The sequence below is a fragment of the Ornithodoros turicata genome, chromosome 2 (assembly GCF_037126465.1).
Source record: "Ornithodoros turicata isolate Travis chromosome 2, ASM3712646v1, whole genome shotgun sequence".
NCBI lineage: Eukaryota > Metazoa > Arthropoda > Arachnida > Ixodida > Argasidae > Ornithodoros > Ornithodoros turicata.
This window is the reverse complement of record NC_088202.1, coordinates 141030489-141054435: the sequence shown is the minus strand read 5'-3', so window position 1 is coordinate 141054435 and position 23947 is coordinate 141030489. Positions and strand designations below refer to the sequence as shown.

The window sequence follows — 23947 nt, the reverse complement described above, 5'->3', positions numbered from 1 at the left end:
GTAGAAGACAGTACAACGGAGGAACAGAGGTGACAATGTTTAATGGAACGGCTAGAGAAGAATGAGTGAAGCACGAGGAGGCGTCGTCGTCCTCATCGGGAAAGATTAAACAGACTGCCCCCCGCGAAAAGGCGGTATCGGATTCTGGTGTATATTCCATCATCGTGATGCGACAATGAGCTCCGATAGGCGATTACATCCCATTGCTATCCACTTGTGTGCTAACGTGAAATGGTTGAAGCCAGGGTGGTCCTTTCCGCATCAGGTGACGTTCCATTGACATGCAAGATCGTATTCTCCGGCAAAGGATTGCGGAGTTCCTGTCAGTTACAGCATTCTCTTGCTCAGTGTCCTCAGGACATTGCTTTTCAGGTCGAGCGATCTGCCGTATTCCGATGGCTCTCCTGCTCAGTGAGCCTGGCCAATCGGCAGTACTTTTAGCAGCATAGCACAGCCAAGACCTGGTGTCCCTCACGTAATATTGGTATGCTGGAATCAAGCCTGTATCTGCGGTCGGTGATATACCGGTACTTTCTGAAGAAGTCGTTACGTTGATGACCACTGTCTCACGCGTAGGAAGCCGCTCATTTTTCATGTCAGCAGGATTCGTTGCGCGGCACTGCGGCGGCGGATAGATTGATGGGCTGTTTAGAAGAGCGGTCAGTCTGATGCGGTCCTTCTGTTTGCATATCGTCTTCTTTCAATAGCGGTTCGACGACCCCATGATTAGTCGTATATGCTGGCTGTACATGAATCTGGTTCAGGTCGTCAGTCATTTGAGACGTGCTTTGTTCGGTCCCTGCTGAGGTAAGAACATCGTGTATGAAAGTCATGTCGTCCAGCAACTCTTTCATGAATCGTGTGGAATTGATCGCTTGCAGGTTGAGAGAAAAGTCGGTTGGTTGCAAAACTTCACATGACACAATATCTGTCCTTGTCGTGAGCAGTGCAGCGACGCCAGAATGTTCAGTCACAGGTGCGTCGATCGGGAAATGCGGTACTGTCGTGCGCTGCCTCCTGGTATTTTGCGTCCTGTTGTTGAGTGACACGTGTTACAGTCTGATGTGGTATTTCGATCTTCTGAATTACAGCTGTTGAATCGTTGATGTTCGGCACTGAAGTGGTAGCAGATGTCATGATGAATTCAGCGTTGTTTCTGTTTAGGTACTCGTTGGCATAGGAAAAGCGACGTTAAGATGCTCATTTGCATTTCGATCTGCTTTGTATATTCGTCTTCAAATTCTTCTTCGGTAAGCACTGGCTCTATCTGACCGTCAAGTTGTTGAATACGCACTTTCAAGTTTCGTAGACGGTCCGTCCTTTCTAGTCCAGTCTTGAAAGTCATGACGTTCTTCTGCCTTTCTTCGTCGTTCTAGATCTTTCATCAACGCAGTTACCTCTGCTAGTACTAGTCTGCGTTGATCCATCAGTTGAATCCCCCTCCATTTCGTTCATTCAGATTCCTGTCAGTGCCCGCTGCAGTCTTCACGGTCAGGTCGGTACAGTCGTTCAGGGACGTTCAAATTAAAGTTCGGTATATCCTGGTCACGGCACCACTTTGTAGAAGACAGTACAACGGAGGAACAGAGGTGACAATGTTTAATGGAACGGCTAGAGAAGAATGAGTGAAGCACGAGGTGGCGTCGTCGTCCTCATAAGGAAAGATTTAACAGTAAATGATATGATTCATTTCAGGGACATTCTTTCGCTCTGATAATTTTGGGTGTACTTGGGGAATTGATTGTTTGGGTTTAGCATACAACACGCATTTCATTTCAGGTAAACTGCTTTTTTTTTTCAAGAGATTCAAGAGCCTGTTCACGATCTAGTATAATATCAAGATTTCATCATTTCGAAGTGCTACGATTTTTTCATTCGTTCTGAGTCAGCTCACATTATACTTCAAATACGTTAAATACGGGGTGCCGAGTGGTGAGCTTTCATCGCACGTTAAAGAACCCTCAGGTGGGCAAAAGCAATCTACAGACAGTCCGCTGTGGCGCCGCTCATGGTCTCAGTTGCCTTGCGACGTAAACACCCAGTTATTATTTCGCACATACCTCATTCGTGTACGTTGAGCTAGCATTTGCAGTTGATTATAATTCACTTCTCTATTTAACATTATACTCCTATTTCTGTGTGTTGGACCGCAAGAATGTGTGACATTGCCTTGCTCTGGGAATATATTCCTGCTGATATGATGGTTCTGTTGCCCCTCTCAGGCTCACGCAAACATATTGCCTCTTGATGAATAATTCTTCGATATTCTGTGGAATGCTTGTACCTATATCGTATGATCTCTATCTTACAGTTGAACATTAATCTCATTATTTTTGTAAAGTGAAAAATTTTGGGTGAGCGCGTGAGAATTTGCATGTCCTTATAGTGGTTCCACAGGAGCTGCAGGGAAAATATCTGAACAGTTGCCTGTAAAGTCAGCCAAGCTTCATGCTGCGACACTGCCAGGCAGACCTCTCGGCTTACGCCACCTACTACTTTGTCGTGTTTTTCGTTGCACGACGCATTTCCCTAAAACGTTTAAGGCTTCTAGTGATAATATAGTCATCGCATTACTCACATGTGATTTATAGACATTGTACAGATTCATTTTATGGACCGTTCCCGGTGTATATTGCACGTATAAGCGTTATTGCAACACCAGTGCCTTGGATATGTATCATGCATAAAAATAAATCACTTCTGTTCTTTATAGTGCTTTCTATGTTTTAATTAATGTAATGATTAAAAATAAACAAACCATATAAATTTCAAGATGAGAGTGCTTCGTCCGTCGCGCATCGCGCATTTTCAAACGGGACCGCCGTGGAAAGTCACTATAGCGTCCTAAGGACATCCGCAGGTGATCCTTCCACGGTAGTCGGTGTGTCCGAACAAGTGATACATGTATCTCAAGGAGGTCCAGCGGATGTCTAGACGACCCCATTTTGTACGCCCGAAATATGCACATTGATTCTGACATGAACCTTACCAGGACCAATACAGAATATTGCGTGCATGTGGTAGAGGTGACGATGTGAACCGGTTACCGGTTTTTTTTTTATTTGTTCATGATACGCATACGCTTTCACTAGATATCAGAATGCTTTCAACATACATTTTATTATCTGTACGCTCTGATTTGCTTCTGATGTTTCCCACCACAGATAGCTGTGCGCTCTGATAGCTAGCACACAGCCGCTGTGCGCTCCTAAAAACTTAAAAAAAAAATAGAAATACATGGGCCCGTAGGGTCACTACCGAGAGGGTTTTGAAGGGCCGTGAAAACAGAAAACTATATGTGGCTTGTCTTACCAGCGTTCGGAAATTTGACAGTCGTGCTCGCTGTCAGAATTAACGGAGTGTTGCGTATGTTTAAATCGACTTCGAACACAAACACAGTTGAAGTGAGCAATCGCTCACCATTACCATCGGCATACCATCTGTGTTTCTTACTGCACATTCAGGTAGGAAATCACAAGAGTGTAGTGCTGCATAATTGCACGTTTCTCTTCCTCGGAGTAGCCTTCATAACAGAAAGGCTGTTTGGGGGGGTAGAGGGGAAATCTTACAGAAGACTGCTTTTCGTTCTTCGGTCTGTCTTCGGTCGGTCCTTCTGACAGATGTCATCCAACCCCTGTGTGGCAGAACGTAGCTTTTTCTTCTTCTTTTTTTCAAGCCTTCAGGGTTAGTCAGTGACAGGCAAGTACTGAGTAAAGTACTGAACGTTCCATCTTTTTTAAATCAATTTTTAAATTCAAAATTTAAGATAGTATATTAGAGTATCAACTGGTCTTATTCCGTACTTCCACGTCACAAATTGAATTCGCTATCGAAGAAAGACGACGAGCGTCACGTTGATAATGACATTACCAAAAAACTTTTATTTCGCAGGAACAACTGCTTTTGAAAGCTACTGTCCAATAACCCTTCCTTTGTCCTTTTTTATATGCATTACCTCCAACAGTGCACAGAGATTGTACAGATGCAAAACGAATGCTCTATAGTAATTTACATGATTACACCGCCGCGTTTTTCTCGCTTCGTTACTTTAGCCTCATAGTGTTTCTAATATTTTACGTACCGCTTTCGCTACGGTCCCCGGTACGCGCCTTATAGACGTGCAAATGGTCTACCTGACTGTCCTTCTAGGCCACACATCGCATCATGCATAGTCCCAACCCAGAGGGGTCCCCAGTGGAACGGTGGTCCTGTTGAAACTTGCCTGCTAGGAGGTGGTTCGCTGCTCGTTTGCCGAAAAATATAGGACGGTAAATGGCCGAATTAGGCCGAACATGGTGTTCGTTGTTTGGGTCATCAAATGTAGAGGAGGTAGTGTCCCATTACATGAGTCCTGATCTGCGATGATGAATTGTCCAAGCAGGCAGATGTTCGTGGCCTCACAGATGTGTCTACCTCTAGCATACTCAGATGACCCTCATCGTGAATACAAAGAAAGCATGTTCAAAAAGCGCTGTGGCGTCAACGTGTTTTACATGAAAGTCACACATGCGATGTAAACTACAGATGCAATGAAACCAGTGACCAAGGTGTGGTGGGCCGTGGACGTCAATGAAGACGTGCGTCTGGCAGCCAGTTCTAGTCGTAGGGTGGGGCCACGACTATATGCGCGCTGGGACTTTCCATCATCGTCGGCCTGGACTCATGTTGAGGAACATCACCTCTTCTACATTTAGAGGAGGCCGTGTTCCTCTACAAAGGAAATAAGAGCACCAGTATTGCGCGCCATGTATGAAGCATATTTTATTTGTGTTTGTGTTGTTTGTCTGGGAGAGTTAAAGTGACAATCTCTTCTTGTAGCCCAAGGAAACTGCAGGGCCAAACAACGATTACATAACTATTTATTCATCTATTTATTCGTTTACATGTACAGTGAATAAGTAGGAGCAGCAGCAGCAGCACCAGAATTATGGACGTGAAAGCGCAAGCCCCGGCCCATTAATGAAATCTTTCCACAGTTGTTGTCAAAAGCCTCGTGTAAAAGTATTTGTAAAGAATAACCAGTACAAGGATCTATTAAGAGATCCTATCGCGTCAGCCTTGTTAGGGAAGCTGCTTAAACTAAGCATCGAAACAAACTGTGTAAACATGCAGGGTAAGACCATGTAGGTTCAAGATGGAACACAAGCCTGACGACACCCAATCTCACGTTTCAGTTGAATTACGCCAGTTTCAGAACAAGCAGGCGTGGGTTGGAATCCCACTGCTGATGCCTTTTCTTCGACTGCAAAAAAATGCAGTTTAGGCAATTTCTTTGCGTAATTCTAGTCGTTCATGTATCATGATGATATGTACTGAACCGACGGCACCCTTACGTGTCGCGCTGGAAAGAAATTCGACCCTGGATACCCTGGAATTGGACCCTGTGACCCCCGTAGCTCCGATACAGCCAGTGAGAGACCAGCCCCAATCCCATGAAAAATTTCATGACTACGAATCACTGTTGGAAGCATTTTACTACTGGGTTTTATGAAAGTAGGGAGAGCTTACACGTGTAATTATTCCCGTTTTCAGGCGACGCTGCATCCAAGTGCCCAACCGAAACGTTATCAGTTACCCAGACTCAGTGCGAAGAAACATTTATGAACGAACACGGGCTCGTTGTGCACCCTGAATATTTGAACCAACAGACGCGCAAATGGTATTGCTGGTAAGTGTTCTTTCACGCATATAAATGGCAGTTCTACAGCCTCGTTGTGATAAGCATCCGGACCCCACCTGTCTTCACACCACCCACTCTGTTAGAGGAAGTCTGCCTCAGATGCCGCCCACGTCGTGGTTCATGGGATGAACGACTGAGAAACACTCGAGAGGATGGAAATCATGACTGATATGTCCGAACCTGCACTTGAGGCACGATAATTAGTGAAAGCCTCGCTTATGTGTTACAAAGGTGACATCGCTTAAAGCGAATTCAGGGAGTGAAAATTCGAACCCTGGCATTCATGCGCATTCGCGTTTTCCTGAATTGTCGTTTGGCGTAGCTTGCCACTTCCAAAACCAGGAGAAAGAAGCTGCTTATTCGCTCCTGCATAGCTGCGCCGTTAATTCTGCGCGAGCTGGTGTTCCGCGGCCCTGTTATTTAACATCTCTTTGTGTGCCATCTTTTCCAGTATGATGCAATACATCCAGAGTTGTCTTCAGCTGCTGAAACAACAACAATGTGATCCCAAAGATTTCCTTTCGAAGTTCACACAGAAAGTTCAAGCTCAATGTGGAACGTCCAAGTCGCTCTGTAAGTATAATACAAAAAATGAAGGCAGCGTAATGCATACTATGAGGCTTGAGACAACGTCCTTGTAAGTGCAGCGATAAATAGTATCGCTCCGATGATCAAAATCATAATGTTCAGTGGGACTTAACAGCAGCTGAAATCAAGGACGGTCGCAAGACTCTCAACCTGAATGACAACAAACTGAAGTGATGAGGTCAATGTGCAAGCAGGAAATATCTCAGCTATGTTTCACATTCCTAGTTATATTAAAAAAGCCCACTAATCCTCGTACCTCTAACGCAAAATATTCGTCTAGTAACTAAAAACCTGGCGGAAAAGCTTGAGGGAAGGAACGAAGGGACAACCTTCATTGGCAAAGATCAGAAGTGAACTGGCTTAGGTTTATTCGCGCCAGCTCGTGGTTGGCGCGAGCCGTGGGGCGATGGCACTACTGCAGCCACAGTAGCCCCCCCTTCTAGTGAACGGGCGAAGCCATGGAACAGATGGTTTCGAGGACTGGTGCCCAGCGGACTTGAGGGCGCAGCTTAGCAGGAGCAGAGTCCGGAGAGGGAATCGACAATGGAAAGTGGACGACTCACAAAGCTCTGTGGTCTGCCATGTTGCTGCTCTTGGTTTACGTCTTAGAAGTACAGTCTCGGCAGTCCACCATGTTTTTACTATTTCTGTTTCCCGTGGCAACCTGAAAAGACACACAATCACGTTACCACTCCGCTAGCCCTGTCGTAGAAGACACAATGTCGTTTGGATCGACGACGGCTTCACACAACTTGGATGTAACCTCGTTCTCCCCAATCAATTCCTCAGAACGCATTTCAGAAATCAAGAACACTCCATTCAAGTAAAACAAACATCGCCTAACAAAACGGAGAACATACGAAGCGTATGACACATTCTCTGCTATTTACCCTTCCGCCGCTGTTCGCACGGGGACCGGTTTAGGCCTTGGCGAATGGGAGCGAATTTTACGCCCTCTCTCTCTTCTGGTGTGCAGAGAACTACATGTGCAACAATGGCATATATTGGTTACTCGGTTACTGCGATGGAATACCGTTGCAACATTTATTTCTTATTTTTACTTTTTGTTTGTGCTTAGCAGTGGGTATCCAGCAGCTGAGTTTTGTGGGTTACTGGGTTTCGTCCAAGCAGAGCGCTCGTCTTTCTGAAATTCTTCGTGGATGTTAGTTGGGACATCTTACACGAACTATAATCTTTGTCTGCAGGCTCTGCTCAGTGCAACCATGACACATTATTCAATGCGCAGTCTGTGTGCAGCGAGCGATATAAGCTGGCTCATGGGTTCGATCCTCAAAGACCAGGAGATCTCGTCGAAGATGCAAAGAGACGGTACTGCTGGTAAGCTCTTTTTCTTTCATGCGCAAACAGCTGTTCCATATAGTATCGTCGCTATCAGCGTCTTGACCACAGCTGCTTCCACCCGACACCACTCAATGCTGCAGAGGCCGTCGTCCTCAGCTGCTGTGTTGTAAGGTCCAACCGGCATGAGTCGGCTTTTTGTCCAGCTGCCTGTCGCGGCGTTTGGGGGGCAGCAGAACGATAGCAAAGCAGATAAATGACGGATTTCCGAGGAGTGCGGATACCGGGGACAGGTGATGACTGGGCAGAGGAACCGTTGCATGCGGCGCATGCAGATTGCCATTCAAGTTTTTTTTTAGGATGGCGACACGCAGAATTGCTCAGATTGCTCGCCTGGATCTTGTGCGGCAGAAGATCAGCAGGTCTGTTACGGATGTTAACCACGTGATTCTTGTGTGAGCGTGCAAAATGCAAAACACACACGGCAGAGTGCAACAAATTCATATCAATTGAAATACTGTGTCCGCTCCGTGTATTTGGTTGCCTATGGCTCTGTGAGAGTTCATCGCATAATTGCAGTTTGAGTGTTTCGTGGCCACTGGTTACCTCTAGGAGTTCGTACAGCGGCGTCTATGCAGTTAGAGAGAGGTTTTGGGTTAGCGTTTAACCTTTTAGCACTTTCAATTAATTTCATCATCATTACTTCCTCTCTTACCTAGTTTGACACATCATGCCATCGATACCATAGCCATAGACCAGAAATCTCCAGCTCATCGCCATCATCACCTGTGTTTTTCACATGTGATATAAGTGCTTATCAAATTATGCGAATTTTCTTTACTTGAGAGGGTATAGAAACCTTCGTTTGGGACGTTTGCTTTGGGTGTTTTACGACAGCGTCCTTTCCGCCAAGAAAATCTTCTGCCACTCAAAAAAAAAAAAAAACGCTTCGTGCGGTTGGGCCTTTAATGAAGGGAGTGATTTTGAAACAAGTGAATGGGAATCATGACTGAGCTGTCCGACATTGCAATTCAGGGACGACAATTAGCTGAAGGCCAGAACGGTAAGGTACAAGAGGCATCATCGCGAAACAGAAATCCTGAGAGCGAAAGTTTACATCCTGGCGCCTATACGCGTGGGCTTTTGTTGAATTGCCTGAATTCTAGGTTCCTCTTCCCAGCGCGGAAAAAACAAAAACCTGGCACGTCTCCTGCGCCACAGTATTGCTTTGTATAGACCTGGTCAAATGTTCTTTTTTTTTCTTTGCTATTATTAGCCATCACGGTATGTTACGAGTCCTTGTAATTAAATACCTATTGGTCTACCGTCTTTTCTAGTGAGATGGAATACAGCAAGACATGTCTCCCGGAAACACTTAAACAACAAGGATGCGACGACACCGGCTTTGTTCAGCTCTTCATCGAGCAAGTAAACACTAGATGTGGAGCATTAAAGTTGGACTGTAAGTAGAATAACAATGTATGATACAGACGTAATCCATGGCTTCTGACAACAGTCGCCCTTGTCAGCCCAGTCATAAACAGAGGTCGCGTGCCGTGTTGGTTGCAGCACCCCTGTTGTGGTCAGATGGACAGCTGCTAACTCTATTTCGTTTAGAGGAAAGTGACACAGGATTATTCGATGAGCAAGAGAAAGGACCCGACCCAGATTCCCAAAATTCCAAAATTAGTTTCTCTTCCTCGTCGTTCACGAGTTACAGCACTACAAAAAGAAAACCACAGAGGTCTGGACAACGTGATTGTCTTTCTAAAACAAGCAGGGTCAGCGCCGCAGGTCCTTATTCCGCAACGTCCCCCCCCCCCCGCAGAATGGGCGTCACTACCACATTGGAGATTATCCTCGAATAGGTACACCTACTGTACAGGTCGCGTGGTGATGTTGCCTGATGGGAGCTTGATGGAACATGACCTGCTCTCCTAGTCTGTGGTTTCCTCCCCATACCCCATTGAAGCATCACCTTCGGCGATTGGCCGTTACCACGAGGTAACGTTCGTTCAGTATAAAAATAACTTGATGAAGTGAGAAGAATAATCGGAACACGTCTATTGGACGGTTGACAGCTTTCTGTCGAGAGCTGTCTAATGAGCTCTTTCTGATCACCTATCTCTACATTGAGCGAACTTAGCTTCCCAGGGTCGGAGACTAGTTGATCTGGCCACCTACTGGACTTTGGACTTGGAACTTCCGGTCCGGAATTTTAGCTCAGCACATCAGGCCACCTGTAATTTCCTAGCATAAATGAAGTCAGTGTCCGCGCTTCCTTATCAAGCGCCTCAGAGATTTCCATAGGCAAGGCGCTTTGTGATCACTGTGTTTAAAATTGGTTTTCCAGGCCATGTACTGGTGACATTTCGATGTCAGCACTTTTTTTTTTCGACTGCAGCAGGGAATTGCTGCTCACATACTTGACACACGCTTCAAGTTTTGTTGTTGCGGCCGTGATACTCAATATTAGATTACGTGCGTGCTAACCGCCTGTCAGCTTTGCTTTTGTACAAACACAGAAAAACACATCCCATTAGTGAGGTTGCGACAGTCGTGCTTCAAGTCTTTCTAGAGATGGGCCAGGCACGTCCACGTCCAGCACCCATAACGTGCTAGCGTAGACACGGATTGTCTACCCTTTTCCCATGATTCTTAGGAAGTACCGGCCAATTATTCGAGCAAACCAACCGTTTATAAAATGTGGCCCAAACGGCAACCCGGATGAGTTCTACTGGGATGGCCCCAGTTCAAGTTTCACGCACTTTTCTTCGGGCAAAGACCACGAAGTGAGTTTGCGATTTAACTGTTGCGCTTGCCAACACCACTTGGCCCAACCTCGACTCTAGCGATCAATCAATTATTGACGTCAGCGCCCATTGTTTATAAGCTGGTCAGCACTGTAACCATAGCTCCATAATAAAGCAATTGTTTACCAGATTTATTTGTTTCGCTTCTCTATGTATGGCGACTTTCCAACAAAAAGCTATACACTGTAAAGTGTTGCCGCCATGATTCATCCTTCTTATCACGATGATAACGGTGAGCTCCCAGTCTTCACAATCGCCGAGTCACGTGTTGTTGGTGAGAACTACATTGAGATCCAACTGAGGCTGCGTTCCAATACCTCGCGCCCGCGAAGCCGCCTGACTAGGCAGCTGAGTAGACCCCTTTGCTTGTCACTATTGGAACAGGCTTGCCTTGCCGAGGCGCCTGTGGCGCCATCTCGTTGCTCACGCAAGAAATGCGTACGGCGCAAGCGCAGCAGGTACTAGCGTTTCCCGCTGTCAGCCATCCCGGCTGTCAGATGGTCAGGCGTATAACTAGACTGCATCGATGCGCACTAGGCGGTAGCCGACTGAATAGCGGACTTGGCGAGATTTGGAACGAGACTTAACATGGCGGCACTTCCGGTCAGACCGCTAGGCAGTCGACTAACCGGGGTATTGGAACGCAGCCTCAGTGCGCGGCCACATGCAAGAGTGGTCATAGCGAAACTGTCGCAGGGTGTCGCTAAGAGCGCTGTCGTCCACCCCTCCGAGGCAGTGAACTGGTGTAATTTCGCCAGCTATCTCTTGCCGCTGGAGTGTCGCACAGTAGAGAAAATACACCGCTCCCGTGTTCCGTAAACTTTTGCCGGGACCTGCACAACCCAACGTAGAAACAAGGATGTCGTGATTTACAGGATACGTTGGAGCACCCGTCGCGAAACATTCGACGAGCTGCCTACAAGAAAGCCCCAATCTGCACAAATTGAAAAAGACTGCTGCAAAACTTATTCATCTGTCGGTGTGTGTGTGTGTCTGTATGTGTACAGAGTAACATTTGCGGACATGTTGAATACTCCAATTCCGTAGCCCCATTCCAAACATATACCCTGTAGATCGCTTGTAAATGTAGAAGACAGTACAACGGAGGAACAGAGGTGACAATGTTTAATGGAACGGCTAGAGAAGAATGAGTGAAGCACGAGGTGGCGTCGTCGTCCTCATCAGGAAAGATTTAACAGACTGCCCCCCGCGAAAAGGCGATATCGGATTCTGGTGTATATTCCTTCATCGTGATGCGACAATGAGCTCCGATAGGCGATTACATTCCATTGCTATCCACTTGTGTGCTAACGTGAAATGGTTGAAGCCAGGGTGGTCCCTTCTGCATCAGGTGACGTTCCATTGACATGCAAGATCGTATTCTCCGGCAAAGGATTGCGGAGTTCCTGTCAGTTACAGCGTTCTCTTGCTCAGTGTCCTCAGGACATTGCTTTTCAGGTCGAGCGATCTGCCGTATTCCGATGGCTCTCCTGCTCAGTGAGCCTGGCCAATTGGCAGTACTTTTAGCAGCATAGCACAGCCAAGACCTGGTGTCCCTCACGTAATATTGGTATGCTGGAATCAAGCCTGTATCTGCGGTCGGTGATATACCGGTACTTTCTGAAGAAGTCGTTACGTTGATGACCACTGTCTCACGCGTAGGAAGCCGCTCATTTTTCATGTCAGCAGGATTCGTTGCGCGGCACTGCGGCGGCGGATAGATTTAGTTCATGTTCTCGTTGAAGTCTGAACCATGCTTTCCTGTTCCTTTCATGGGCTGTTTAGAAGAGCGGTCAGTCTGATGCGGTCCTTCTGTTTGCATATCGTCTTCTTTCAATAGCGGTTCGACGACCCCATGATTAGTCGTATATGCTGGCTGTACATGAATCTGGTTCAGGTCGTCAGTCATTTGAGACGTGCTTTGTTCGGTCCCTGCTGAGGTAAGAAAATCGAGTATGAAAGTCATGTCGTCCAGCAACTCTTTCATGAATCGTGTGGAATTGATCGCTTGCAGGTTGAGAGAAAAGTCGGTTAGTTGCAAAACTTCACATGACACAATATCTGTCCTTGTCGTGAGCAGTGCAGCAACGCCAGAATGTTCAGTCACAGGTGCGTCGATCGGGAAATGCGGTACTGTCGTGCGCTGCCTCCTGGTATTTAGCGTCGTGTTGTTGAGTGACACGTGTTACAATCTGATGTGGTATTTCGATCTTCTGAATTACAGCTGTTGAATCGTTGATGTTCGGCACTGAAGTGGTAGCAGATGTCGTGATGAATTCAGCGTTGTTTCTGGTTAGGTACTCGTTGGCATAGGAAAAGCGACGTTAAGATGCTCATTTGCATTTCGATCTGCTTTGTATATTCGTCTTCAAATTCTTCTTCGGTAAGCATTGGCTCTATCTGACCGTCAAGTTGCTGAATACGCACTTTCAAGTTTCGTAGACGGTCCGTCCTTTCTAGTCCAGTCTTGAAAGTCATGACGTTCTTCTGCCTTTCTTGGTCGTTCTAGATCTTTCATCAGCGCAGTTACCTCTGCTAGTACAAGTCTGCGTTGATCCATCAGTTGAATCCCCTCCATTTCGTTCATTCAGATTCCTGTCAGTGCCCGCTGCAGTCTTCACGGTCAGGTCGGTGCAGTCGTTCAGGGGCGTTCAAATTAAAGTTCGGTATATCCTGGTCACGGCACCACTTTGTAGAAGACAGTACAACGGAGGAACACAGGTGACAATGTTTAATGGAACGGCTAGAGAAGAATGAGTGAAGCACGAGGTGGCGTCGTCGTCCTCATAAGATTTAACAGTAAATGATATGATTCATTTCAGGGACATTCTTTCGCTCTGATAATTTTGGGTGTACTTGGGGAATTGATTATTGTTTGGGTTTAGCATACAACACGCATTTCATTTCAGGTAAACTGTTTTTTTTTTTTTTTCAAGAGATTCAAGAGCCTGTTCACGATCTAGTATAATATCAAGATTTCATCATTTCGAAGTGCTACGATTTTTTCATTCGTTCTGCGTCAGCTCACATTATACTTCAAATACGTTAAATACGGGGTGCCGAGTGGTGAGCTTTCATCGCGCGTTAAAGAACCCTCAGGTGGGCAAAAGCAATCCACAGACCGACCGCTGTGGCGCCGCTCATGGTCTCAGTTGTCTCGCGACGTAAACACCCGGTTATTATTTCGCACATGCCTCATTCGGGTACGTTGAGCTAGCATTTGCAGTTGATTATAATTCACTTCTCTATTTAACATTATACTGCTATTTCGGTGTGTTGGACCGCAAGAATGTGTGACATTGCATTGCTCTGGGAATATATTCCTGCTGATATGATGGTTCTGTAGCCTGTCTCAGAGAGTTCCCAGGCTTGAAGCCTGGAAAAAGGCTCACGCAAACATATTGCCTCTTGATGAATAATTCTTCAATATTCTGTGGAATGCTTGTACCTATATCGTATGATCTCTATGCTTAACAGTGGAGCATTAATCTCATTATTTTTGTAAAATGAAAAATTTTGGGTGAGCGCGTGAGAATTTGCATGTCCTTATAGTGGTTCCACAGGAGCTGCAGGGAAAATATCTGAACAGTTACCTGTAAAGTCAGCCAAGCTTCATGCTGCGACACTGCCAGGCAGACCTCTCGGCTTACGCCACCTACTACTTTGTCGTGTTTTTCATTGCACGACGCATTTCCCTAAAACGTTAAGGCTTCTAGTGATAATATAATCATCGCATTACTTACATGTGATTTATAGACATTGTACAGATTCATTTTATGGACGTTCCCGGTGTATATTCCACGTGTAAGCGTTATTGCAACACCAGTGCCTTGGATATGTATCATGCATAAAAATAAATCACTTCTGTTCTTTATAATGCTTTCTATGTTTTAATTGATCTAATGATTAAAAATAAACAAACCATTTAAACTTCAACATGAGTGTGCTTCATCCGTCGCGCATTTTCAAACGGGACCGCCGTGGAAAGTCACTAGCGTCCTACGGACATCCGCAGGTGATCCTTCCACGGTAGTCGGTGTGTCCGAACAAGTGATACATATATCTCAAGGAGGTCCAGCAGTTGTCTAGACGACCCCATTTTGTACGCCCGAAATATGCCCATTGATTCTGACATGAACCTTACCAGGACCAATACAGAATATTGCGTGCATGTGGTAGAGGTGACGATGTGAACCGGTTACCGTTTTTTTTTATTTGTTTATGATACGCATACGCTTTCACTAGATATCAGAATGCTTTCAACATACATTTTATTATCTGTACGCTCTGATTTGCTTCTGATGTTTCCCACCACAGATAGCTGTGCGCTCTGATAGCTAGCACACAGCCGCTGTGCGCTCCTAAAAACTTTAAAAAAATAGAAATACATGGGCCCGAGAGGGTTTTGAAGGGCCGTGAAAACAGAAAACTATATGTGGCTTGTCATACCAGCGTTCGGAAATTCGACAGTCGTGCTCGCTATAAGAATTAACGGTGTGTTGTCTATGGTTAAATCGACTACGAACACAAACAACGTTGAAGTGAGAAATCGCTCACCATTACCATCGGCATACCATCTGTGTTTCTTACTGCACATTCAGGTAGGAAATCACAAGAGCATAGTGCTGCATAATTGCATGTTTCTCTTCCTCGGAGTAGCCTTGATAAAAGAAAGGCTGTTTGGGGGGTAGAGGGGAAATCTTACAGAAGACTGCTTTTCGCTCTTTCCCTCTGACAGATGTCACTCAACCCCTGTGTGGCTGCACGTAGCTTTTTCTTTCTTGCTTTTTTATTTTTTTCAAGCCTTCAGAAAAAGTAACTGAGTCAAGTACTAAACGTTCCAACTTGAAAATTTGCTATATAAGATAGTATATTAGAGTATCAACTGCTCTTATTCGGTACTTCCACGTCACAGATTGAATTCGCTATCGAAGAAACACGAAGAGCGTCAAGTTGGTAATGACATTACCAAAAAACTTTTGCCTCGCAGGAACAACTGCTTTTGGAAGCCACTGTCCTATAGCCCCGTCTTTGTCCTTTTTTTATATGCATTACCCCCAACAGTGCACAGAGGTTGTACAGATGCAAAAAGAATGCTCTATAGAAACTATACATGATTGCACCGCCGCGTTTTTCTCGCTTCGTTACTTTAGCCTCATAGGGTTTCTAATATTTTACGTACCGCTTTCGCTACAGTCTCCGGTACGCGCGACGTTTCAAAGGTTGACCTGCCTGCCCTTCAAGACCACACATCGCATCATGCATAGTCCCAACACAGAGGGGTCCCCAGTGGAACAGTGGTCCTGTTGGAACTTGCCTTCTAGGAGGTGGTTCGCTGCGCGTTTGCCGAAAAATATAGGACGGTGAATGGCCGAATTAGGCCGAACATGGTGTTCGTTGTTTGGGTCATCAAATGTAGAGGAGGTAGTGTCCCATTACATGAGCCCTGACCTGCGAGGATTGTCCAGAGGCAGAGGCGAGGAAGTAGGCAGATGTGCGTGGCCTCATAGATGTGTGAACGTGTAACATACTCAGATGACCCTCATCGTGAATACAAAGAAAGCATGTTCAAAAAACGCTGTGGTGTCAACGTGTTTTACATGAAAGTCACACATGCGATGTAAACTAGAGATGCAATGAAACCAGTGACCAAGGTGTGGTGGGCCGTGGACGTCAATGAAGACGTGCGTCTGCTGGCGCGCGCCAGTGCGCCTGGCAGCCAGTTCTAGTCGTAGGGTGGGGCCACGACTATATGCGCGCTGGGACATTCCATCATCGTCGGTCTGGACTCATGTTGAGGAACAATCACCTCTTCTACATTTAGAGGAGGCGGTGTTCCTCTACAAAGGAAACAAGAACACCAGTATTGCGCGCCATGTATGAAGCATATTTTATTTGTGTTTGTGTTGTTTGTCTGGGAGAGTTAAAGGGACAATCTCTTCTTGTAGCCCAATGAAACTGCAGGGCCAAACAACGATAACATAACTATTTATTCATCTATTTATTCGTTTACATCTACAGTGAATGAGTAGGAGCAGCAGCAGCACCACCAGAATTATGGACGTGAAAGCGCAAGCCCCGGCCCATTAATGAAATCTTTCCTCAGTTGGTGTCAAAAGCCTCGTGTAAAAGTATTTGTAAGAAGGATTTGTTGGAAGGAAGGAGTACAAGGATCTATTAAGAGATCCTATCGCGTCAGCCTTGTTAGGGAAGCTGCTTAAACTAAGAATCGAAACAAACTGTGTAAACATGCAAGGTAAGACCATGTAGGTTCAAGATGGAACACAAGCCTGACGACACCGAATCTCACGTTTCAGTTGAATTACGCCAGTTTCAGAACAAGCAGGCGTGGGTTGGAATCCCACTGCTGAAGCCTTTTCTTCGACTGCAAAAATGCAGTTCAGGCAATTGCTTGCGTAATTCTAGTCGTTCATGTATCATGATGATATGTACTGAACCGAGGACACCCTTACGTGTCGCGCTGGAAAGAAATTCGGCCCTGGATACCCTGGAATTGGACCCTGTGACCCCCGTAGCTCCGATACAGCCAGTGAGAGACCAGCCCCAATCCCATGAAAAATTTCAAGACTACGAATCACTGTTCGAAGCATTTTTTGTACTGGGTTTTGTGAAAGTAGGGAGAGCTTACACGTGTAATTATTCCCGTTTTCAGGCGACGCTGCATCCAAGTGCCCAACCGAAACGTTATCACTTGCCCAGACTCAGTGCCAACAAACATTTATGAACGAACACGGGCTCGTTGTTCACCCTGAATATTTGAACCAACAGACGCGCAAATGGTATTGCTGGTAAGTGTTCTTTCACGCATATAAATGGCAGTTCTACAGCCTCGTTGTGACAAGCATCCGGACTACACCTGTCTTCACACCACCCACTGTGTTAGAGGAAGTCTGCCTCAGATGCCGCCCACGTCGTGGTTCATGGGATGAACGACTGAGAAACACTCGAGAGGATGGAAATCATGACTGATATGTCCGAACCTGCACTTGAGGCACGCTAATTAGTGAAAGCCTCGCTTATGTGTTACAAAGGTGACATCGCTTAAAGCGAATTCAGGGAGTGAAAATTCGAACCCTGGCATTCATGCGCATTCGCGTTTTCCTGAATTGTCGTTTGGCGTAGCTTGCCACTTCCAAAACCAGGAGAAAGAAGCTGCTTATTCGCTCCTGCATAGCTGCGCCGTTAATTCTGCGCGAGCCGGTGTTCCGCGGCCCTGTTATTTAACATATGTTTGTGTGCCATCTTTTCCAGTATGATGCAATACATCCAGAGTTGTCTTCAGCTGCTGAAACAACAACAATGTGATCCCAAAGATTTCCTCTCGAAGTTCACAGAGAAAGTTGAAGCTCAATGTGGAACGTCCAAGTCGCTCTGTAAGTATAATACAAAAAGAATGAAGGCAGCGTAATGCATACTATGAGGCTTGAGACAACGTCTTTGTAAGTGCAGTGATAAATAGTATCGCTCCGATGATCAAAATCATAATGTTCAGTGGGACTTAACAGCAGCTGAAATCAAGGACGGTCGCCAGACTCTCAACCTGAATGAGAACAAACTGAAGTGATGAGGTCAATGTGCAAGCAAGAAATTTCTCAGCTATGTTTCACATTCCTAGTTACATTAAAGGAGCCCACTAATCCTCGTATCTCTAACGCAATTTTTTTATTTTTTTTGTCTAGTAACTAAAAACCTGGCGGAAAAGCTTGAGGGAAGGAACGAAGGGACAACCTTCATTGGCAAAGATCAGAAGTGAACTGGTTTAGGTTTATTCGCGCCAGCTCGTGGTTGGCGCGAGCCGTGGGGCGATGGCACTACTGCAGCCACAGTAGCCCCCCCTTCTAGTGAACGGGCGAAGCCATGGAGCAGATGGTTTCGAGGACTGGTGCCCAGCGGACTTGAGGGCGCAGCTTAGCAGGAGCAGAGTCCGGAGAGGGAATCGACAATGGAAAGTGGACGACTCACAAAGCTCTGTGGTCTGCCATGTTGCTGTTCTTGGTTTACGTCTCAGAAGTACAGTCTCGGCAGTCCACCATATTTTTACCTATTTCTGTTTCCCGTGGCAACCTGAAAAGACACACAATCACATTACCACTCCGCTAGCCCTATCGTAGAAGACACAATGTCGTTTGGATCGATGACGGCTTCACAAAAACTTGGATGTAACCTCGTTCTCCCCAATCAATTCCTCAGTACGCATTTCAGAAATCAAGAACACCATGGTCATAACAACGAGGGTTCGCTGTAGATAAATAGCCAGTGCAAACTGGGAGTGCCCTCATAGAAGTGTAGTCATGACAGCTACAATGCTCTGAGCTACCGTGACCGGCGCGTCGGTGACAACTGCGCCAAGGAAGGGGTGAGAGTTTCATATTTCACCGTAAGGCGACACAAGAGCCTGATACCGTGCCAATGGCTCTAGAATGGACAACGGTGATGCTTCCTTCGAGCAAAGTACGGGACCACCTGTCACTGGACGTGAAACTTACATGAGGACTCTCAAAACACGCAAGACAGCGCGGTGGTCTGCCATGTTGCATTTCTTTGTTCACACCTCGGAGGCAGAGTCTGGGCAGTCCACCATGTTTTTACTATTCCTGTTTCCCCTGGCAACCAGAAAAGAGGCGAAATGCTCTAGCCCTGTCATGGAAGACAGAATGCCGTACGGATCGACGTGACGGCTTCACACAACTTGGATGTAACCTCGTTCTCCCCAATCAATTCCTCAGTACGCATTTCAGAAATCAAGAACACTCCATTCAAGTAAAACAAACATCGCCTAACAAAACGGAGAACATACGAAGCGTATGACACATTCTCTGCTATTTACCCTTCCGCCGCTGTTCGCACGGGGAGCGGTTTAAGGCCCTGGCGAATGGGAGCGAATTTTACGCCCTCTCTCTCTTCTGGTGCGCAGAGAACTACATGTGCAACAATGGCAAATATTGGTTACTCGGTTACTGCGATGGAATACCGTTGCAACATTTATTTCTTATTTTTACTTTTTGTTTGTGCATAGCAGTGGGTATCCAGCAGCTGGGTTTTGTGGGTTACTGGGTTTCGTCCAAGCAGAGCGCTCGTCTTTCTGAAATTCTTCGTGGATGTTAGTTGGGACATCTTACACGAACTATAATCTTTGTCTGCAGGCTCTGCTCAGTGCAACCATGACACATTATTCAATGCCCAGTCTGTGTGCAGCGAGCGATATAAGCTGGCTCATGGGTTCGATCCCCAAAGACCAGGAGATCTCATCGGAGATGCACAGAGACGGTACTGCTGGTAAGCTTTTCCTTTCCAGCGCAAAAAGCAGTTGCATAAAGCATTCTTGCGATAAGCATCTTGACCACAGCTGTTTTCACCCGACACCACTCAATGCTGCAGAGGACGTCGTCCTCAGCTGCTGTGTTGTAAGGTCCAACCGGCATGAGTCGGCTTTTTATCCAGCTGCCTGTCGCGGCGTTTGGGGGGCAGCAGAACGATAGAAAAGCAGATAAATGACGGATTTCCGGGGAGTGCGGATACCGGGGATAGGTGATGACTGGGCAGAGGAACCGTTGCAAGCGGCGCATGCAGATTGCCATTCAAGGTTTTTTTTAGGATGGCGACACGCAGAATTGCTCAGATTGCTCGCCTGGATCTTGTGCGGCAGAAGATCAGCAGGTCTGTTACGGATGTTAACCACGTGATTCTTGTGTGAGCGTGCAAAATGCAAAACACACACGCCAGAGTGCAACAAATTCATATCAATTGAAATACTGTGTCCGCTCCGTGTATTTGGTTGCCTATGGCTCTGTGAGAGTTCATCGCATAATTGCAGTTTGAGTGTTTCATGGCCACTGGTTACCTCTAGGAGTTCGTACAGCGGCGTCTATGCAGTTAGAGAGAGGTTTTGAGTTCACGTTTAACCTTTTAGCACTTTCAATTAATTTCATCATTACTTCCTGTCTTACCTAGTTTGAGGCATCATTGCCATAAATGTCATAGCCATAGACCAGAAATCTCCAGCTCATCGCCATCATCACCTGTGTTTTTCACATGTGATATAAGTGCTTATCAAATTATGCGAATTTTCTTTACTTGAGAGGGTATAGAAACCTTCGTTTGGGACGTTTGCTTTGGGTGTTTTACGACAGCGTCCTTTCCGCCAAGAAAATCTTCTGCCACTCAAAAAAAAAAAAGAAAAACGCTTCGTGCGGTTGGGCCTTTAATGAAGTGAGTGATTTTGAAACAAGTGAATGGGAATCATGACCGAGCTGTCCGACATTGCAATTCAGGGACGATAATTAGGTGAAAGCCAGAACGGTAAGGTACAAGAGGCATCATCGCGAAACAGAAATCCTGAGAGCGAAAGTTTACATCCTGGCGCCTATACGCGTGGGGTTTTGTTGAATTCCCTGAATTCTAGGTTCCTCTTCCCAGCGCGGAAAAAAAAAAAAAAAAACCTGGCACGTCTCCTGCGCCACAGTATTGCATTCTATAGACCTTGTCAAATGTTCTTTTTTTTTCTTTGCTATTATTAGCCATCACGGTGTGTTACGAGCCCTTGTAATTAAATACCTACTGGTCTACCGTCTTTTCTAGTGAGATGGAATACAGCAAGACATGTCTCCCGGAAACACTTAAACAACAAGGATGCGACGACACCGGCTTTGTTCAGCTCTTCATCGAGCAAGTAAACACTAGATGTGGAGCATTAAAGTTGGACTGTAAGTAGAATAACAATGTATGATACAGACGTAATCCATGGCTTCTGACAACAGTCGCCCTTGTCAGCCCAGTCATAAACAGAGGTCGCGTGCCGTGTTGGTTGCAGCACCCCTGTTGTGGTCAGATGGACAGCTGCTAACTCTATTTCGTTTAGAGGAAAGTGACACAGGACATTCGATGAGCAAGAGAAAGGACCCGACCCATATTCCCAAAATTCCAAAATGAGTTTCTCTTCCTCGTCGTTCACGAGTTACAGACTACAAAAAGAAAACCACAGAGGTCTGGACAACGTCATTGTCTTTCTAAAACAAGCAGGGTCCGCGCCGCAGGTCCTTATTCCGCAACCTCCTCCCCCCCCCTCCCGCAGAATGGGCGTCACTACCACATTGGAGATTATCCTCGAATAGGTACACCTACTGTACAGGTCGCGTGGTGATGTTACCCGATGGAAGCTTGATGGAACATGACCTGCTCTCCTAGTCTGTGGTTTGCTCCCCATACCCCATTGAAGCATCACTTTCGGCGATTGGCCGTTATCACGAGGGCTAAGTTCGCTCAGTATAAAAATAACTTGATGAAGTGAGAAGAATAATCGGAACACGTCTATTGGACGGTTGACAGCTTTCTGTTGAGAGCTGTCTAATGAGCTCTTTCTGATCACCTATCTCTACATTGAGCGAACTTAGCTTCCCAGGGTCGGAGACTAGTTGATCTGGCCACCTACTGGACTTTGGACTTGGAACTTCCGGTCCGGAATTTTAGCTCAGCACATCAGGCCACCTGTAATTTCCTAGCATAAATGAAGTCAGTGTCCGCGCTTCCTTATCAAGCGCCTCAGAGATTTCCATAGGCAAGGCGCTTTGTGATCACTGTGTTTAAAATTGGTTTTCCAGGCCATGTACTGGTGACATTTCGATGTCAGCACTTTTTTTTTTTTCGACTGCACCAGAGAATTGCTGCTCACATACTTGACACACGCTTCAAGTTTTCTTGTTGCGGCCGTGATACTCAATATTAGATTACGTGCGTGCTAACCGCCTGTAAGCTTTGCTTTTGTACAAACACAGAAAAACACATCCCATTAGTGAGGTTGCGACAGTCGTGCTTCACGTCTTTCTAAAGATGGGCCAGGCACGTCCACGTCCAGCACCCATAACGTGCTAGCGTAGACACGGAAGTCTATCCTTTTCCCATGATTCTTAGGAAGTACCGGCCATTATTCGAGCAAAGCAACCGTTTATAAAATGTGGCGCAAACGGCAACCCGGATGAGTTCTACTAGGAACGCCCCAGTTCAAGTTTCACGCACTTCGGGCAAAGACCACGAAGTGAGTTGGATTTAACTGTTGCGCTTGCCAACAGCCCGTGACCCAACCTCAACTCTAGCGATCAATCAATTATTGACGTCAGCGTCCATTGTTTATAAGCTGGTCAGCACTATCACCATGGCTCCATAATAAAGCAATTGTTTACCAGATTTATTTGTTTCGCTGCTCTATGTATGGCGACTTTCCAACAAAAAGCTATACACTGTAAAGTGTTGCCGCCATGATTCATCCTTGTTATCACGATGATAACGGTGAGCTCCCAGTCTTCACAATCGTCGAGTCACGTGTTGTTGGTGAGAACTACATTGAGATCCAACTGAGACTGCGTTCCAATACCCCGCGCCCGCGAAGCCGCCTGACTAGGCAGCTGAGTAGACCCCTTTGCTTGCCACTATTGGAACAGGCTTGCCTAGCCGAGGCGCCTGTGGCGCCATCTACGCAAGAAATGCGTACGGCGCAAGCGCAGCAGGTACTAGCGTTTCCCGCTGTCAGCCATCCCGGCTGTCAGATGGTCAGGCGTATAACTAGACTGCATCGATGCGCACTAGGCGGTAGCCGACTGAATAGCGGACTTGGCGAGATTTGGAACGAGACTTAACATGGCGGCACTTCCGGTCAGACCGCTAGGCAGTCGACTAACCGGGGTATTGGAACGCAGCCTCAGTGCGCGGCCACATGCAAGAGTGGTCATAGCGAAACTGTCGCAGGGTGTCGCTAAGAGCGCTGTCGTCCACCCCTCCGAGGCAGTGAACTGGTGTAATTTCGCCAGCTACCGCTTGCCGCTAGAGTGTCGCACAGTAGAGAAAATACACCGCTCCCGTGTTCCGTAAACTTTTGCCGGGACCTGCACAACCCAACGTAGAAACAAGGATGTCGTGATTTACAGGATACGTTGGAGCACCCGTCGCGAAACATTCGACGAGCTGCCTACAAGAAAGCCCCAGTCTGCACAAATTGAAAGAGACTGCTGCAAAACTTATCTGTCGGTGTGTATATGTGTACAGAGTAATATTTGCGTGACATGTTGAATACTCCAATTCCTTAGCCCCCTCCAAACATATACCATGTAGATCGCTTGTAAATGTGATTCATTTCAGGGACATTCTTTCGCTCTGATAATTTTGGGTGTACTTGGGGAATTGATTGTTTGGGTTTAGCATAGAATACGCATTTCATTTCAGGTAAACTGCTTTTTTTTTTTTTCAAGAGATTCAAGAGCCTGTTCACGATCTAGTATAATATCAAGATTTCATTATTTCGAAGTGTTACGATTTTTTCATTCGTTCTGAGTCCGCTCACGTTATACTTAAAATACCTTAAATACGGGGTGCCGTGTGGTGAGCTTTCATCGCGCGTTAAAGAACCCTCAGGTGGGCAAAACCAATCCACAGACCGTCCGCTGTGGCGCCGCTCATGGTCTCAGTTGCCTCGCGACGTAAACACCCAGTTATTATTTCGCACATACCTCATTCGTGTACGTTGAGTTAGCATTTGCAGTTGATTATAATTTACTTC

The 23947-nt window shown here is 46.2% G+C and overlaps 1 protein-coding gene across 1 annotated transcript in view; it reads left to right on the top strand.

Annotated features, from left to right (window-relative positions):
• Positions 1-23947, top strand: part of LOC135384170 (uncharacterized) — a 134134-nt gene that overhangs the window by 52289 nt on the left and 57898 nt on the right. The window contains exons 14-21 of the mRNA XM_064613393.1: positions 5533-5668; positions 6132-6253; positions 7474-7606; positions 8905-9029; positions 17054-17189; positions 17653-17774; positions 19545-19677; positions 20980-21104. Of these exons, the coding sequence (XP_064469463.1) occupies positions 5533-5668; positions 6132-6253; positions 7474-7606; positions 8905-9029; positions 17054-17189; positions 17653-17774; positions 19545-19677; positions 20980-21104 (1032 nt within the window). The remainder of the gene's footprint in view (positions 1-5532; positions 5669-6131; positions 6254-7473; positions 7607-8904; positions 9030-17053; positions 17190-17652; positions 17775-19544; positions 19678-20979; positions 21105-23947) is intronic.